The sequence below is a fragment of the Pezoporus occidentalis genome, unplaced genomic scaffold (genome assembly GCF_034315485.1).
Source record: "Pezoporus occidentalis ecotype Australia unplaced genomic scaffold, CSIRO_AGI_Poc_V1 ctg13, whole genome shotgun sequence".
NCBI lineage: Eukaryota > Metazoa > Chordata > Aves > Psittaciformes > Psittacidae > Pezoporus > Pezoporus occidentalis.
Genome location: NW_026913103.1, coordinates 4,093,793 through 4,112,524, shown reverse-complemented (window position 1 = coordinate 4,112,524; position 18,732 = coordinate 4,093,793). Strand labels below are relative to the sequence as shown.

At 43.2% G+C, this 18,732-nt stretch overlaps 1 protein-coding gene across 2 annotated transcripts in view; it reads right to left on the bottom strand.

Moving 5' to 3' along the window:
• The window catches only part of CD109 (CD109 molecule), a 78,728-nt gene extending 61,131 nt beyond the window's left edge, over positions 1-17,597 (bottom strand). The window contains exons 1-3 of one of the 2 annotated variants that reach the window (XM_062608197.1): positions 17,439-17,597; positions 17,003-17,163; positions 1,137-1,165 (exon numbers count right to left, since the gene is read on the bottom strand). In XM_062608197.1, coding sequence (XP_062464181.1) covers positions 1,137-1,165; positions 17,003-17,163; positions 17,439-17,500 — 252 coding nt within the window. In that variant the 5' untranslated portion in view covers positions 17,501-17,597. Of the gene's footprint in view, positions 1-1,136; positions 1,166-17,002; positions 17,292-17,438 lie in introns of those variants that run through there. The other variant, XM_062608196.1, reaches the window with a different exon arrangement.
• Positions 17,598-18,732: the final 1,135 nt, after the last annotated feature.

The following is an 18,732-nucleotide window of genomic DNA, read 5'->3' as shown; positions in this document are numbered from 1 at the left end:
AAGAGAGGAAGAGGCCATCTCATGTACGTCTCCTGACCACACCAGCCGCCATCACAAGCACCTCAGACAAGGGAGCTGCTGTTCCCTCTGGAAAAGATGACAGCTGAAACCAAAAACTGAAACCCACCTTCTGTTACCGGCCAACTACACTTTGATCAAAACATAAGTCTACCCTGACTACATGAATGAAACAAATCTTACTATTAAAAAAATGAATCATTTTTCATCACATCAGATAGTGGCAAGAGAAGGAGGAATTCACCTCACCTAGTCTTAGGCGCTTGAACACTTTTAAGACCTGGTAAGATTATATTAAAGAACTTGATAATTTAATCTTTTTTTTAATTTGAATTTTCTATGTTTGTTAACTTACAGTTCATACAGATGCATTTCAACCTGGTAGTCTTCATAATGGTGAGCTGCTCATTGTCACTGATTAACAATATATCCAACATTTCCATATTATTTTATCAGATATAGTTTATTTGAGATCAAAATTTAAACCCATGGGATTGAAGGATACTTAGGGTTACAGGTGTTTCAGAAAATACTTTAGTAAAACTTTTTTCCTAACAGAAATACAAAATTCTTTAGATTGTGTTGTCAAAATGAACATCCCGGATTAGAAATTCAGGATTCATACTGATATTCATATTTGACATATTTGACTCATATTCAATATTTGACATTTTTCTTGATTAGTTTACTATGTATACCCACTGAATATGCATTTCTAAATCCTTAAGAAGATTGTGTATAAACACATTTCTTTTTAAATATTTCTCAATCACTGCCCTGCACAATTCTTTCAGCTCTAATTAGCCCTTATGGTGTGTCTGAAATAGACATGTAGGTACCGGCCAGTCAAAAAGAAAAAAACAAAGCAAAGTTCTGTGTTGAGGTTCTATGATAGCATGTGCTGATGCTGCAAGTCACCTCCAAAGTCCTGTAATTACTTATAAGAAGCTGCAAAGCACTTGATCTGAAAACTCTTTGGTTTACTGGTCAGTAAATACACTCATCTGAGAATGTGAAAATTGCTAGGATCACACACAAAATACATCATCTTATCAACACCAACTGATGAAAAGTTACAGAGTCAACATTTTCTGAGGAAGGAGGAAAGAAATACTTACTACTGGAAGAACGAGAGTCCCAAAGGAATCTGAATAAAAAAGAATAAATAGCACATTGTCAGAAGCCTTATGAAAACTTGGCAAAACATCAACAGGTTAATTAGAAGAGCAGTGGTCCTCTCCCATTCCTATGTGCCTGTAAAACTCACTGGACAACCAAATTCCCTTGACGCAGCTGATTAATGCCCAGACAGTGTTTGGCAGCAAACTAAAAAATATACAGCCTGAAGCAACTGCTGCATTAGTCAGTATTGGCACACTGCATTTATACTTCATTCAGCATCTCATTCACCACATCTATTCTTCCCAAGTCCTGTTAAGGCTACTGTCAGCCACCATTAGGTTATGGGATAAGCAGCCCATCTCCACAGATACATGAAGGAGCATGAAGGAAGGATGGCAGGTGCGGGTCCCCAAAACACCCAGCCCCATCCCAGGGGAGTACTCAGCCTGTCACACATCCATTACCCCAAGCCCAGAAGCACACCAGCAGGGGGGAATCCCAGTACCCCAGTCAGACACACAATCCCACCACCACCAGGCTATTAGATTCAGCAACAACCTAAAAATCACTACCATCCCAAATCTGCTAAGAACCACCCAGAACAGCCCAGAAAAACTGAAATGCAGTGCTCCACTTAATGGTCTGAGGGTACCAATAATGTCCCTGCTGGGAACTACCTGAACAAGGACAGTATGGCTTGGTACTGCTGTCCTTGAGAACAACTCCCCTCTTAAATGCCACTGCCCTACAACAAAAGCATCCACCTGCCTCTGCAAAGAAGTTGATTTTGCAACTCCTTCATGTGTAAAAGAAACCCAGGATATTTTGTATTAATCTCCTCTGCAGTTTAGTAGGCGACTACTTTTTGCAGTCATTTTTATCAAGATTAACAACTTTTATAGAACAAATAAAAGAAATACTTTAAACCCCATGTTATAAAAGAAAGGCAAAATGGAAAAAAAAAATTAATCATGGCCATTCCCTCTAGCAGTACCTCCTACCTGGTCATTTCACTGCTATGAAACAAAGTCAGCATTATGGCAATATGGCTATGCTCAACCATTACCTCTACAACAACCTAAAGCTGCTTCTCCATTGGGCACCAACCCTCAGCTCCAGCAACCACTCCAACCCTTCCTCCCTTACACGGTTGATAGAACATGTAAAGAGTTGCAAAAGTATGAAAACCAATCTACAGCAACATTACTTCTCTGTCTGGTGATGGCTGATGTTCAGGTTATCCACTTGAACATTTTTGTTCTACATTCACATAAACTGAAACACCTTTACCATCTATTCAGTCCTCTGCTCCACACAAATTATTGTTTTCCACTGATTCTGCAGGATCAGATAAAGGCTGAAATTTTCAAAACCATGCACAGGATTTACCACCCTTAAGCAAAGGAGCACTCAGTATTAGCCATCCTCATTTCACTACATCACCATAAGAATTCGTTACCAATATATTAATGTATGTGGGTTAATAGAACTTAATATTTTAACTATTTTAGATAATGGGTCAGCAGATATTTATAGAATCCAAATAAATGTACTGTTAAGATCCTGGATATCATTACATCATGGAGCCATTAGTGCCACAGCTTTTATTTAATTATGTAATGTAGAGTAGCATAAAGTAGTATAGAATATAGAAATGTAGAGTAGCATAGGGCAGAACGGAACAGAACAAAACAGATGATTTCAGTTGGAAGGGACCTACAATGACCATCTAGTCCAACTGCCTGACAGCTTCAGAGCTGACTGGGAGTTAAAGCTTGTTACAAAGGGCACTGCTCAAATGCCTCTTCAAGACTGACAGCCTTGGGGCACTGACCACCTCTCTAAGAAGCCTATTCCAGTGTTTGACTGCCCTCTCTCTGAAGAACAGCTTCCTAATATCCAGTCTGAAACTCCCCTGCTGCAGCTTTGAATCGTTCCCATGCATCCTATCACTAGCTAGGAGGGAGAATAGATTAGCACCTCCCTCTCCACTTCCCCTCCTCAGAAGCTGTAGAGATCTGAGGTCACCCCTCAGCCTCCTTCTCTCCAAACCAGACAAACCCAAAGGCCTCAGCTGCTCCTCATAGGACATCCCTTCCAGACTTGTCACCAGCTTTGTTGCCCTCCTCTGGATACACTGGGGGGTACCTCCACATCCTTCTTAAATTGTGCAGCCCAGAACTGCACGCAGTACTCAAGGTGAGGCTGCACCAATGTAAATACACCAGGACAACCACTCCCTTGACCAGCTGGCTAGTGTTTGATGCACCCCAGGATGTGGTTATCCCTCTTGGCTGCCAGGGCACACTGCTGGTTCAAACTGACCCATGTCTGCTTTGCTAATTGCATTAAGTCACACCTTTTTATATCTCCTAAAGAGCAATGAGTTTATACCTATCTATCTTATACCTACCTATACCTACTCATTTGTTTCATGGAGTAAGAAAAAAAAATAGATACTTCATTTATGTCCTTCTTGATTCTGGACATAAAAGCATTTCAAAATGAAGCAATCACTGAGCTTTGAAGTCCAATAAATACTAATTTTAAAAGTCAAAGATTTCTTTCGTCTGACAGTGACAAACAGAAGTCTCTATGGACTGAACATGGGTTGTCCTAGCCACTGCTAGAGCACTAACTTAAAAATCCCATCCAGCACGTACCATCTATTCAAATTATACCCTGGGTTAAACCAAATGACTCACATCCGACAAATGAAGCCTGTGGGTAGCACACTCCAGTACTTCATCCTTGTACTCAAAAGCCTAATGGGGATGGGTGGCATCAGCCCTAAGCAACACAGTTCTTTCCACAACATGTTTATGCTACCATTAAAACTACAGTTTTTTTCCTATCATCCCTCTCTCCACTCGAGAAGCAGTCCATGCAGTCATTGACTGAGCAATACCACCAGCCTGTCAGGTTTTTCAAACAGGAGTCTCAGACAAAACACACACTTTTCTCAGTAGGCAGCAGAGAGGGCACCCTGCCCCACTGCAAGTTGGGAAGGAGACCCACGCTCAGCCAAGCTTGCTTAGCACACAGGGTTACAGGACAACTTCCAGCTACAGGAGAGGAATTATATAGTCCTGCCCAGCACCTGATTTGTAGACAATGTAGATCCCTCCAGACTCACTGATGTATTTATTCCCATCTACCCAAACAACTCCATGCCCAAACAACTGGACTAAAAGAGACATCATTTTAGCTAAAGGAAAACTTACATCTTCCTAACTCAGAAGAGGCAGAGTTACTGTTAACTAGGAAGTTTGGTTGTTTGTTTTTTTTTTTGTAAGAGATTATGATATTTCACTTGTAAAAGAGGCTGGATGTAGGGCAACTATCAGCAACAACACAAAACTACCTCCTGAAATTTCTCTCAATTGTATAATAAAAGCCTAACCCTTCTCTAGTTCCCGTCCCACTGCAAAATAAGGCTGTGCTGAAACTGGGTTCTGTATGATCACAAGCCATAAGACTGAGTCACCAGGAAAAAAAACTTCATCACTGCTGAAAGAAACAGGAACTTACTTTTATTTCTCTCGTGTCTAAGCATATATGCACATGGTAAGTATTGCTACGATAGCCTGAATCTATCCGACACAGCTAACTGCAGCAATAGCTATAGCAATGACTTCAGTAAACTGGGAAACACTAAGCACAAATCTGATATTCATACCATAGCCCACATCACAAGGCTTCTATTTCCATCTTTACCTACACCAGGGCAAACACGCTAGTATACACGCATTGCAACGGCAGAGCACCTAGCCCTTGCACTGCGGAGGACTACCACACATTGCTCTATGCAGCATCTAATGGCTTCCAAAGCAACCTTTCACATAACATGGAAGGTACTTACTTGGCAGTTTTCTCACCAGAGCAGTGCCTGCTTGTCTCCACCTATTTTGAGAGCAACTAGCATGCAAATAACAGAAACATTAGGGTGGTAATCCTGGGTTTCTTCCATGTTCCCAAGCCTGGGAGATGTAACATCATGTCTGAGCCAGACACAGTCATGATGCAGAGGGGGAAGTGGTTGGGTAGAAGGGAGATTTAAATCACAGTAGCTTCGCCTTTGTGCAACTCAGAAAGTATTTACCTTCTGAAGCAGTGTTAGGGAGCTACAGTCTCCCTGACTGCCTTGATAAAGCTCAGAGCACCATCTCATTCCCAGCCAGTGAAAATCATAAAAGAGGCTCCAGGGCATGAGGTAATGTTCAAATTCATGTCATTACATAATTATTTTGTTAGGAACTGAGCAGCCTGGGCAGATTCAAAACTCTTTGGCATTGTGGTGAACTTCCCTGTCATGCAAGATTTTCCCATGTTCTCAGAGACTACCAAGGTGCAATCAATTCCCTGGAGCTCTGCTCAGCAACACACAGAGATGGCTTTGGGTGTGCTCAAGCAAGAGCTGTAGGCAAAATCTTTCCTTTGTGCCTATCATGATTTAAGCCCAGCTGGTAACGCAGCACCAGGCAGCCGCTCACTCACCCCCTGACCTTTCCCCCTCCTGAACGGGATGAGGAGGAGAATCAAAAGAATGTAAACCCCACGGGGTGAGAGGAGAACAGTTTAATAACTTACAATAACAATAATATACTACTACTGATGATGATGATGATAAGGGAAATAAAAAGGGGATAAAATATAAAACTAAAAGGGGAAAAAAAAAAATAAACACAAGTGATGCACAACACAATTGCTCCCCACCCGCCAACCGATACCCAGCCTGACCTGAGGAGCAATCTGGGCCTTCCAGGTAACTGTCCCCAGTTTATATACTGGGCATGACATTCTGTGGTATGGAATACCCCTCTAGCTAGTTTGGGTCAGGTGTTCTGTCTCTGCTTCCTCACAGCTTTTCATGCCCCTCCTCACTGGCAAGAGTATGACGCACTGAAAAGTTCATGATCAGAGTAAGCATTACTGAGCAACAGCTAAAACACTGGTTTGTTAACAGCATTGTTCTCAGGCTAAAGCTGAAACACAGCACTGCACCAGCTACTAGGAAGAAAATTAACTATACTCCAGCTGAAACCAGGACATGAATTGCTGCAATTCACCATATTCTTCTGCCCGCTTGATCAGTTAAAGCTATATTTAATCATATGGCAACCTCGGGTTTATAAGGAGTTAACCACATGTGGCACCGCTCTGCTGTCATGTAGCGGGACATTTTTACCCACGTGCAGTGTGCAACACTTCTACATCATTTACACATGACATAATTTACACAGGCAAGTCCACTGTCCCCAGAAATCGCAGCAGTTGTCAACCCCTGGGGACATGCCTGCAAGGGATCCCTTCAGTTATTAAATACAGTTCCCAACAATTACAAGTAACAAACTCCAGGCAGCAGAAGTAGGTTTAGAAAGCAGTGCAGAACAGCTATACCATCTGCACCAGCGCCTCATAGACCACAGAATGCTTCCTCCTGACTTGTCACATCTGCTCTCTGCAGCTGTGGACTAACCAGCATGCCTGCAATGGGCCACAGAGGCATTAGCGCGGGCCCCTGCTACCGCAAGGGATTAGTTAGAGAAAACTCCCAGCTGGAAGCCATGCCTTAGCTGCAGGGGGAGGCAGGAAAAATTCAGTGGACTGTTCCAGACTCATCCTGAGGAAAAGCTAAGAAACAAGCAACAAATAAATCACCACAGAAGTCATGTGATCCTTCAAGAAAAAACACCCTTCCTCGTCACTCACAAAATCATTTCTCTCACAGAATTCCTGAAGTTGGTACTGTATTCATTCAGTAAATATCACATTGAGGAAACACATGGAAATACTGTGGAAACAAACGCCACATTGTCCTGCCTCTTTTTCCTGAGTCCCTGGCATTTAGCACAGTCCAGCTGAAGAGAAATCAAAGGCAATGTGATAATGACATGTCACTAGTACACACAGCAGTGGGAAATTAAGTCATTTTTTTAATGTACCTTGCCACCATGCCATTTTTTTGAAGGTCTAGTAGTATTGTTATCAGCAAAGCAAATAGGAAAAAATTTTACAGAGCCAAATACATGCATGTTTTTCTTAGACCTAACAGAGAGCTGCACAAACCATGGTATCTTACATTCTTCCCGTTGCATGGGCCTGAGCTGGACCCAGAAACTTATGTTACCCCTTCTTTAGCTGACACCACCAGCAACAAGACTACACCTAAATGTTTCATCTTCCACTCCCCAAAAAGGACAGAGGTTCCAGAAAAATGACTGTATGGCTTGGCACAGTGAGCTAGAGCTTATGCTAACAGAAATCAGCACAGCAGCACTTCAGTCTCCAATTTACACAAATGCAGGTACCACTACAAGGAGACCTTCTCATTTAACCATTTCTACCTATGTCCTCATTCGTTCTTAGTCTTGTGTGAGAAAATAAAAATGCAACTGGAAACACTGCAGACTGATTTATTGAAATGATGCCACGTCTTTCTTTGGCAGCTGTGTTCACATACCAATGCTTAGGAAATGTTTACAGGAAAGAATATTCTTTGCAGTGGTAAATGGAATTTTTTCTCCTGCAAAGTCTATTTCAAAAAACTCACATCAGTGAAGTAAAAAATAATATTCTTCCATGCCCTCCCATATTTTTTTCCTATCCAAAATACATACTATTTTAGTGTCTAAAAAAAAAAAAAAAAGCATAAATACCAAGGTCGAAACTGTCCAGGGAGTGAAAAATACTTTTTTCTTTGTAAAAGAAGACCTACAAATCTGTCAAGTTCAGAGTTTTCTTTAAATGTGTTATAGTCCTCATCTATTGTCCTAAAATTAGCACCCAAATTAGCACTGGTTAGTTATGCAAGTAGCCAAAAATACATAGTGTGAGCCACTGCTGTTGAGTTATGGCTAAATTTGGGCCACACGATAGAAGGAGGGGCAATACAGCACTCAAATGCATGCAATAGGGATTGCTAGCGGACAGCAGTATGCAGGCTGACATCCAAAGCTAAATGAAACCAACAGGCCTGCAGCAAAGTGCTATATACTTGCTCCACAAAGCTTTCTAAACCCTTCCTGCCTGTCAGCAATACATACACTTCCCTCCACAGCCACCCATTACCCTACTCCCCATTTCCACCACCCTTTAGTCTTTTCAGTCATTTTTTGCAATTTTGGTGGCTAAAAGCACTAAGAAATTATAAAGGGAGGTAAAGAGAGGCAGGGTAGCAGTGCTGCCTATGAGGAAAGGTGTCAAGGGACAGAAGAAACAATTTGACATGGACCAGAATTTATCACCTGAGGGTGCGGTCAAGAGACAGGGCACCTCAGCTCTAGAGGACAGGAGAAAGGCAATAGGCACAGACATTTTTGCAGTTAAAGCCACGTTTTACCACAGTTTGTAGTCACTAACAATTTCTAGCTTCTGTCTGCAATGCAGAGTGTAAGGATATTTTCCTGAAAACCAGGACAATTCATACTAAAAAAGATTTCTCCAGCTAAATCCGAAGGTTTTTCTCCAGTCTGGCTTTACTCCACAAACATAAGAATGGTAGAAACCCAACTATAAGAAACACAAGCAGAAACAGTCATGGCCAGGACAGAATAGATACTGATTTACCACAAGATAGGAAGAGAAGGAGTGCTGTCCTTCATCTCCTCTACCCCCTCACCATGGCATTCCCTGTGTCTTTCTACTTCACAACCAAAGGAGTCATGGTACCTTCCTGCTTGTCCCTTTTACCACTTCAGCCCTTCTCTCACCAGCACTGCCAGATCCACCCCTGAGGAAAAAACACCATCTCCAACCCACCCAGACAGACAGACACTGCCAATGCCGGGCGACCCTTCCCTTGCCCTAGTGCATCCACAGTCCCTTCCACAGGCAAGCACCAAGTTTCCTCCCAATGTCTTTGCAGACTTAGGTCATAATTCAGTCATTTAATTCTCTGCACACTTAAAGTAAAACAACCAATTTGATGGCTTGTACTATTATTTCCATTGTCAGCGGAGTGGTCATAGAGCAGCCAGTTGCAAGAAGACGGCACTCAAATGTTCTGTGGTTTATCTGAGACACTGCAGGCTGGGGAGGAAAACAAAACAGCTTCATGTTTCCAAAACTAAATCATCTCTCTAATCACAGGCCTTCTGACAGCTATCCAGCAGATACCATCCCAGACACATAAACACAAGTGCAGGCTCCTTCCAGCTTCTGCCCAAGACTGGCCTCTTAAGAACCATCCATGGACTCTTTGTCATGCACATGACATTATCACTGTCTACCATACCCAAAGAAACTATATTCCCATGAATTATACATTTACAGCTGTCAGCTGTTTTTTAATACTACAAAGAAACCTTTCTTAACAGCAGATCCAGTCTATGAAACGACACAAAAAATTCAGAACAATCTCAGACTTAAACCTTTTATGTAACTGAACGGGAAATTAATTTCATTCATTTAGTTTTCCCTTGGTGACTATACACAAACACACAAACACACAAACTCACAGGCTTCCGCACATCCTGCTTTCAAGGTGCTATTGGCCATCATTATTACCCACTTTGCTGTCCATAAAATAAACAGAGAAAAAGCCACTATTACTGCAGATTAAAGCAGCTGCAGTTTTTATTCCGACTTAAAACACAGGGAAATCATACTAGGACAAAATGTGGCTTAGCCTGTCTATGCCAGAGATCTGGCAGTATCAGTACCACCTCATCACATCAATTGCTGCAACTGGAGCAAAATTCTAAATTCTATTTTTAAATTCTAAAGCCAAGTCACCTCTGAAACACATCCACTGCAAATAAAGCATTCAGGAAGTATTTAAGTTTCCTATTAAGAAGGAGGTTTGTTTTCATATCGTTTTTCTTCCATTTTCTGGAATGCATTCAGAGTCTGTGATGACAAAGCCACATAACTTTTCTGAGATCACAGAATTATTTAGATATATAAAAATATTACCAGAGACTTTCTTCATTAGTAAATAAGGGCAATATAAATCCCTGGCCATGTTTTCTATGCACATACTTATTTGGACTACAGCGAACCCAAGGGAACCAGCACAATCTCTTGTCATGTACTATACAACCTCTGCAGACAGGATCTCAACTCTGCCTTCAAAAGCAGGTAGTCAGGGATAGCTGAGCATGGGAACCCACAATGCTGCTAGTGCAAATAGTGGTAAGAGTCTCATGAAAAGAGAAGTCACCTGTATATGACTGGAGACCCATGAATTTCCCAACCGCTTCCTGCTTCTGCAGGTACCTGCATAACCCTCAACACTTCAGTTTGAATCTCTTTCTAATTAGACACCACTAAGAACATCACCCTTGAGCCATCTGGAGCTCCACTGTTAGCTCCTTTCCTTTTCTCTTTAAAGCTACCTTTTTTGTACCTGAGGGTACCAGCGAAGTGCATACCACACTTCTCCTGACACTTCACCCCAACTCCTCCCACCTCTCTTCAAACGCTTTCCAGAATGTAGTACAGACTCCCAGGGTCAAACCAGAAGTCATTTTAGCCCAAGGTCCCATCTTCAGCAATAGTCAAGGACAGACATCTGAACAGCATAAAGTAGTACACAGTGACCCTTCCTGGCATAGTCTTGTCAGCCTATGAAATCTGAGGCTTGGGGCCTGAAAAGCCAAAATCAGTGGGTTTCTACTGGACCAGGCATTGGTGGACTTACTTCTCATGAAATTGTGCAATCCCATTTTCTATCAACTATACCTGGGACACAGAGTTCCACAATTTACTTCCGTCTCACGTGAAAGCCCACTGGATTGGGTTTACAGGGCATGGATTTGGTAGCAGGGGGGACTACAGGGGTGACTTCTGTGAGAAGCTGCTAGAAGCTTCCCCTGTGTCTGATAGAGCCAATTCCAGCCAGCCACAAAATGGACCCACTGCTGGCCAAGGCCAATTCCATCAGCAACAGTTGTAGAGCCTCTGGGACAACACAGTTAAGAAGAGGAAAAAAAAATGCAGCAACTTCAGCTAAAGACAGAAATGAGAGTATGTCAGAGAAACAGCTCTGCAGACACCAAGCTCAGTGCAGAAGGAGGGCAGCAGCTGCTCCAGGCACTGGAGCAGAGATCCCCCTGCAGCCCTTGGTACTGCCCATGGTGAGGCAAGGCTGTGCCCTCAGCCCATGGAGGTCCACTGGGGAGCAGATCTCCACCTGCAGCCCATGAAGGACCTCCTGCCAGAGCAGGGGGATGCCCAAAGGAGGCTGTGATCCTGTGGGAAGACTGTGATGGAGCAGGCTCCAGGCAGGACCTGTGGCCCCATGGAGAGAGGAGCCCATGATGGAGCAGGTTTGCTGCAGGACTTGTGACCCCACAGGGGACCCACACTGGAGCTGCCTGTTCCTGAAGAACTGCAGCCCATGGGGAGGACTCACGTTGGAGAAGTTCATGGGCATTGTCTTCCATGAGAGGAACCCCACACTTGAGCAGAAGAGTATGAGAAGTCCTCTCCTGAGAGGGAAGCAGGAGCAGCCACAAGGTGTAAGGAACTGACCACAACCCCCATTCCCCATCCCCCTGTGCTGCTGGGGTGGAGGACATAAAGAAATTGAAAGTAAAGTTAAGCCTGGATGGATTCAACAGTGGACACAGAAATCTGGGATTTTTTTCTTCTATGTTCTCCATCAATACAAAAGTTCGTTAAGAGATCACCCTCTTCTCTACTAGCTCCCTTGTCTCTGGATCCAGCCCCAAGACCTCCTTTCCAAAAAATTTTGCCTTAATTCTGATTTTGCACAGATTATCTGCATGTGCTGACTATTTGACAACTTATTTTTCATGAAGCATAGTTACATATACATGTTGAGGTGTAGGTTATGGATGCAAAATCATGGGAATCCTGCTCTCTTGCTGTTTGGCTTTTTAGGCATTGATGCAGAACTGGGCAGAAAGGAGCTGTCCCACTGAACTGCCAGGAAAACCCTTTACCATGTAGATTTTCAGCACGGATTTTGTTGTTACCAGTCTGCCATTTTATTCTGAAATAAGGTGCAGAGGCAACTCAAGGTTAACAAAAGTGACTGGCATACTTAGTCCATTCATTTCCATTTAGCTGTTACTTTACAACTTACTATTCCTGGTCGCTTTTACTGGTTCACATACTAACATGGTCAGAACTGTATTATTAAATATGCAAAACATGCCTTCTGGTAAAAGCAGTTTTTCCATTGTCTATATGGATGATCACTACATGTCTGAGCTTGACACATGCTCTCACAAACTCTATCATGTTTTGTAAATCCTAGTTGAGTATTAACCATGCTCTAGCTCAGTAACCTCTGTCAACAAGTACATTTATTCCCCTCTAGAAGTACAGAAAAGCAATGCAAACTAATTAACAAAAAATTTACAGAGAACGCAAACTACTCATATTATTGTAAACCAGATTCTTCAGTTCACAAAGTAGTTTTCACTCACCATGACTTAAATACATTATGTTGTACCTTAAATACCAGAAGCTTTAACTAAATCTTAAGAATTAAAAACCTTCATGCAGTCAGGTAAATGATGACACCTCAATACATACGAAAGCTTTTCTTAAAACTGATTTGTTTTTCAACTTATATGCTACTTAGTCTTTCCAAATCATTCTAGCACCAGAAGGGAAGACAGACTTTTCAGAAACTGTCGCAATAAGGTGTAAGATTTCTCATACGCTAACACACACTGCAATGCCTGGGTAGCAAACCCTGTAAGACAACACTTCTTGCCAATGCAAACTACATCTTTATTGATCAATGACTGGATAAATATGTATGGCAAGAATCAGCCTTCATTGTAATCTCTGAAAATCAAGCCATTCATGCAGAAAATTTGACTTGCCTATTATTCTCATCATTATTTTTCTGTTGTTGACCCAGAAAACCCAACAGCTCAAACTGCACATAAGCCATTGTTATCTTCGGCAGTCATTTTCAATCAGGGCGAGGATCTTTCTGATACTGCATCTCCACAAAAAACGCGTCAAGGCTTGATACGGTGCACAGAAGCAGCTTTAGTTAGTGTTCTGTGTTTTTCTGAAGTCTGCTGCAGACAATGGAAACTTACCCTCTCCTGGTGACGCACTGTCCTTTTTTTCGGCTGTGCTTGCTAACAAGAAGTTTACCTGTAGCAGCAACATCCTTCTTGCAGACATTGAGTTGGTCTGTTTTCCCTAATCTAATTAATTTCATTTCTTTACCAAAACATAGGTCTTAAACAGTCTCCCTTGCTACAGTATATTTGGGTTCTGGAATATTGAGACAAGCTCAAAATATCAGCACTTCTTTAAATGAATGTTGCATGCACACTTTCTCCCTCACTCCAAAGAATGAAAAGTAGCCATTTATTAATAAATGTATTTCTTTTCCCTTTGTGATATGAAAACCGTGATAAAGATGTGAACCAACCTCCATTGCTAAAGCCTTTCTCTAATGGACCATTTCCCAAGAATCACTCAGCTATCAAAATTCCACTTCCAGTAACATTAAAGCAGTGAATATTTTATCAACTGTAAGAGAGCAAGCACTCTATTTCTTACATAAAGCAAGAGTTATATTATATGAAGAAAAATAACTGTGCCTTAATTCAATAGGATCCTTTTACAAAACTAACTCAGAAATTTTGACCAGTACATGCACCATACTGAGCTGCTGCTGGAGAACTAGAGCGCATCCTTAATTTCAAGCAACTCCAGATGCACTTTTCCAGACAGGTATGTAATAACTCTTACACTTAGGTATTCAGCTGAACTCAGCCTGCAAAATTAAACAGCTCTAGTAAAAACACTGTCCTCAGCCTTTCCTCTGTCCCCAGTTCCCAACTCTGTGTCCACCTCAGTTCCATCAACACAAATGTTTGCACACTGAACCAGGGAACTTGTCAGCCTAAACAAATATTCAACAAAATCAAAACTTTATTTTTCAGTCAGATCAGTTTTTCAAAGCAGTTAATCCCCTGCTTTTAATGTCACCATGCAAGGAAAAATACAGACTATAACTGAGCCAGCTTAGGAAACATTGCCACTGAATTTGCAGCATGACCGAGGCAGGCAATCAGTTCCAGCTTTCTGGTTATTCAGCACAGTCAACAACTGCAGCTACACTCTGCCTTCCTTAGTACTTATTCTGCATAGACACATATGGCAATAAGAGTCATCAAACTCATGTGCACCACAGGAACAGTAATACCACTGTATAAGCCCCTCTGTGTAACCTAATGCCCAAGTGACAGATAAAGCAACGTTTTCTGCGCACTAATATATGCAGCAATGATGACATTTAGAGAAGATTTTGTGTGCCTGGAGATACATTTAGGGTTTTTCCTTCATCTGCAACAGCTGACCTAATAAAACCTCCCTCAATCTTCCTTCAGTCACATTCTTAAACTAATACAGCTACAACAGTATCACTACATATCTTATTTTAAGGTTGCTTCAGAATCCTGTTCTAACAAACTTCTTTCTGAGTAAGCCTATTCACAACAGAGTATCCACTCCTGAAGCACCTTGAGATACACGCCTTCCACACTACATCCTGTTACAGGGCAGTTCCCTTGCTCCTGGCTCATAACAGTTTTGCTTACGAATTTGTTCAGAGAGAACGAATGACTAACAAATTACGTAACTTGACTTTAAAGAATGGATGGCCACATACTAAATTTTAAGGATTTTTGCGAAAAGGAAATACACTACATGCTCAGCACTTTTTTATTTTTTCCCTGTTCTATTTATCAAGTAAAAAAGCATGGAAAAATCAAATATATATTTAAAAGCCAGGAAAAAGACTGAAAATTACCAATAAATCTGTGCATTTCAAGCAATGTACTATAGCATTTCTTCTTCTTCCTCACTGTATCTAGCCTGATAAAGTGTCATTCCTGTTCCTATCACCCACCGTCACTCTGACTTCAGCAACTCCTAGTGTCTAGCATTGTCTGTGCGCTGTGCAGAGACAACCATGCATTGTCACATGCCTGGAATTACTAGTTGCTTGTCTGTTTTTTAATGTTGAAAAGGACAACACCACAGGTTGAAACTCATGGAAAGCTCACTGAACTTGATGTTAAGCAGAACAGAAGCAGGAAATAAAAGCCAGCATAGTTAGAGGAAGAAAAGGACAGTTTTTCTTTTAAAAAACAGTAAATAATTTGGTTTGGGTTTGCTTTGTTCTTGGGTTTTCTTGTATTAAAAAATTGTCAGGAAAGGTCTGTGGAAGAATTATAACATTAAGAGGCAAGCTCAGTACTAACAGCGTAACAAATACAAGTTATTTTCTCCAGAGAGTAAGAATGTTCCTTGATCCACTGCTGACTCCTCCACCATGTTTAGCCCAATAGGCTTGGTCTGTACTTTTGCATAAACAGGATCTAAATATGGCATGTAGTGTGTTATGGAGACTTGAGATAAAGGACCATAGGCATAACAGCCTGTTTGTTTCATTTGCATGCAGATTTTAGACAACAGGAAATCTGTCCTAAAGTAACTGCCTTAGGCACACATTACCACAGCTCTCAGTGTTAGATGTGGACACTAACAGATTATGCACATAAATTTGATTTAAATCAGGAATGAACACTTATCGACTATTTTTTTTTAATTACCCATAGCACAACAGAAAATTTGCCTCAGTATTATGCTTTTACACTGGCAGCCGGAGGACATACATCTGATAACAGTATAGAATTAGAATGGATAAACAATACCCAATCTGAAGCAAAGCCTGCCAAGGCACAGGTCTGGAAAACTTTTTCAGAATACTTGAAATGGCCAGATGAGTTTGGGTCTGACATGCTTTTCTGCATATGGGGCCATGAATTTTTTAATCTGGTCAAATGCATTCCCATCACACTCAAAGCCTCAGAGTATGCAGGTTGTGAAGAGAGGTGGGGTTTCAGGAAGGCTTTGAAATGAAGGTGTGATGCTTCCAATTAAGGCATCTACATTAAGACATTCCAGAAAAATCAGCTGACACCAACAAGAAGCAAGTTTATTATAGCAGGGTAGATTTTTTTAGGACTTTATGCTGCCCTCAGACTCTCCTTCTGACAAATAAGAAGCTAGAGCTTGGGTGTCATTTATGTTGCTTCATGCTACGAGCAGTCCAAAAGCTGGATTATCCAGACAAAAATATTTTCTTCTCATGAGGGCAAATCTCAGGCAGGACATCTTATGCTTCTGTTCCCAGCCACCCTTTATAAAAAGGGGCAATGACGAAGGTATCTCAGCTCTCCAACTACTCAGAGCTGCCACCACTACACTGTTGCTGCCCATAGGGTGTCATACACTGTCAGCCTGTTCCAAGGTTTACTTACCATCAATCCACAACCTGTCCTACGATTCAGGTCTTGATCCTTGAAAAATTATGTTTCTGCAAATGCAGAGAGCTTCCAAGTACTGGTATCTGACACAGTCATCTCCGTTTTCCTGTTGTCCTCATGTCCTCCCTTTCTTAGGGCATGAGAAGCAACCAGCTCCAGATGCTGTATCACCTTGTTTGTTCCACCCTTGCCATTATTCCACTCACTTGCTTCCACCTTACACCTTAACGACATGCCTACCAGTGAGCAGCTCTGCCAGTACTTCTTCAGTGGCCACACTACATTGACTAGAGTACTTCTTGACTCCTCGGAAACCCCACATCCATCTCACTTTGCTACTACCTGATTATTTTCAGAGTTTACAATGAGCTAGTACACCCATGTAACCACTCACTATCCAGCGCTGTCACCACCTGCAGACAGAGCCAGCAGAATACAAGACTGTTTTCCCAGAAACGACTCCTACTTGGTAAAATCAAGTTCCTATTTTTGTACCATCTAGAAGCTGTGATATTTTAAGAGTAACGAAATACTTGTGGGAGAACACAAATCTAAATCCTCCCAGGCCAACTCCATTCTCTTACCTTTCTCAAAGACCATTTCCCTGCTCAAGATGGTCTCGTTATCTCTGATCACTTCTCCCGTTACAGTGACGAGGGCTGGGCTGTCCGGCAGCAGGGCTATCCCAACACTCACGTTTGCTCCAGGCCTGATGTTCCAAGGAGCTGCCACCAGGAACGTAGGGCTGGAAAATCCAGACAGGCAGAAGGAGAAAGGGCAGAGAGTGAAATGAAATCCCCAGGCAAGTAACAGCGTCCACATAACAACGTACGATACATGTTGGAAGGCTCTGCTGTCGCACCCGCGGCGGAGGCAGGAGGTGATGCCGGCTGCGGACAGGCTGCCCGGCGGCCGCGCGGTTGCCCTCGCGGGAGCGCCCCGCTGCCCCACACTGGGCGGGGAGGAGAGACGCGGCGCCCCGCACCCCCGCCCGCACCCGACCCACCCGGCCCCACGTACCCGGCCACCGCGGAGCCGCAAAGGAGGAGGAAGAGGAGGACAGCGCCCAGGGTCCGCGCCATGGCCCCCCGTGCGCTCTGCCCGCGGGTCCACCGCTGTGCGCACGACAGGACCGGGCCGGGGCTGGAGCTGGGACTGCCGCCGGAGCTGGGACTGGGGCCGGGGGGGAGGCGCTGCCGCAGGCGGGGGAGGGAAGGGAAGGGAGAGGCCGCTGCTGCCCCAGCGCCAGGCACCCTCCGCCGCTGGCAGCCGCATGAGCACCCGGGGGGCGTTCCCTAGGCCGGCCCGGGGGAGAGGGGGGGGCAGCGGGGCACATGCACACACACGTCTACGTGCACGGGTGTGTTTTTGCTCCCCGCAGCCTTAGCAGCCGACGGCTTCAGGCGGATGCAGCTGGAGAATGGGTGGGATTCGCAGGCAAGCACAACGTCGTACAAAATAAACGCGGGGAGTAATGTTCTGCCCCTGTAGCGTCGAACAGAGTGGCAGCCTGTGTTGGGAACTGCCCGTGTACCGATAAGGCTTTGCACGGCAGAGACTGGGCGAGCCCGCCGAGGCGCGCTGGCCTGGGGCTCGGGCGCGGAGGCAAGAAGGGAACGTTTCTGGGTCTGAACGGGGAGAAATTAAGGGAGTCCTATAGCTGCTTGAATGTGAACCGATTGATAATATAGCTCTAACTGGACTGTCCTGTGCCCAGTACCTGCAAAATATGGTCATGTCTGCATACGTGTCTTAACCCACTTTCAGAGTCCAAAAAGTGCACTGAAGCAGCTTGGATGAGATTCTGTTCCTCTAGCATGTTCATTGTAACTGTGTACGCCATACACAAGTGAAGATGTTTTGATTCATCTGAATTCTTTCATCTTTACAAAAACCTAATACATTCAGAAATTCCACCCCGCTCTTGAAGTCTGCCTCTTCAAAAGTGCAGGGCTGGCATCCTCTGCAGACAAAATACAGTCAGTTATAGCCCTGAATAGAAGTACCGTGTTTTGTTCTTATGAAAATTAGGTATTAACAGTAAATGTACATAAATGCTGTGCTCTAACAGTATCCAAGACAGTCATGCAGTCTTTCCACGTCTTTTAAATTTGCTTTTGTAAATTTTCATACCTCTGCTGATTCTTTTTGGAGTGCCAGTCTTCATAGTGACAGGAGAGAGGGTGCCACCTCAGTAGGTTAGGGAAGGGGCAATACTACAGCAACCACAGCTGATGCCTGGGAAGTCAGTCAGTCTGGGCAGCTCCTCAACAGCAAAAAGTGCATGATGAGGCAAAGTTTAGCAGATGTTTGC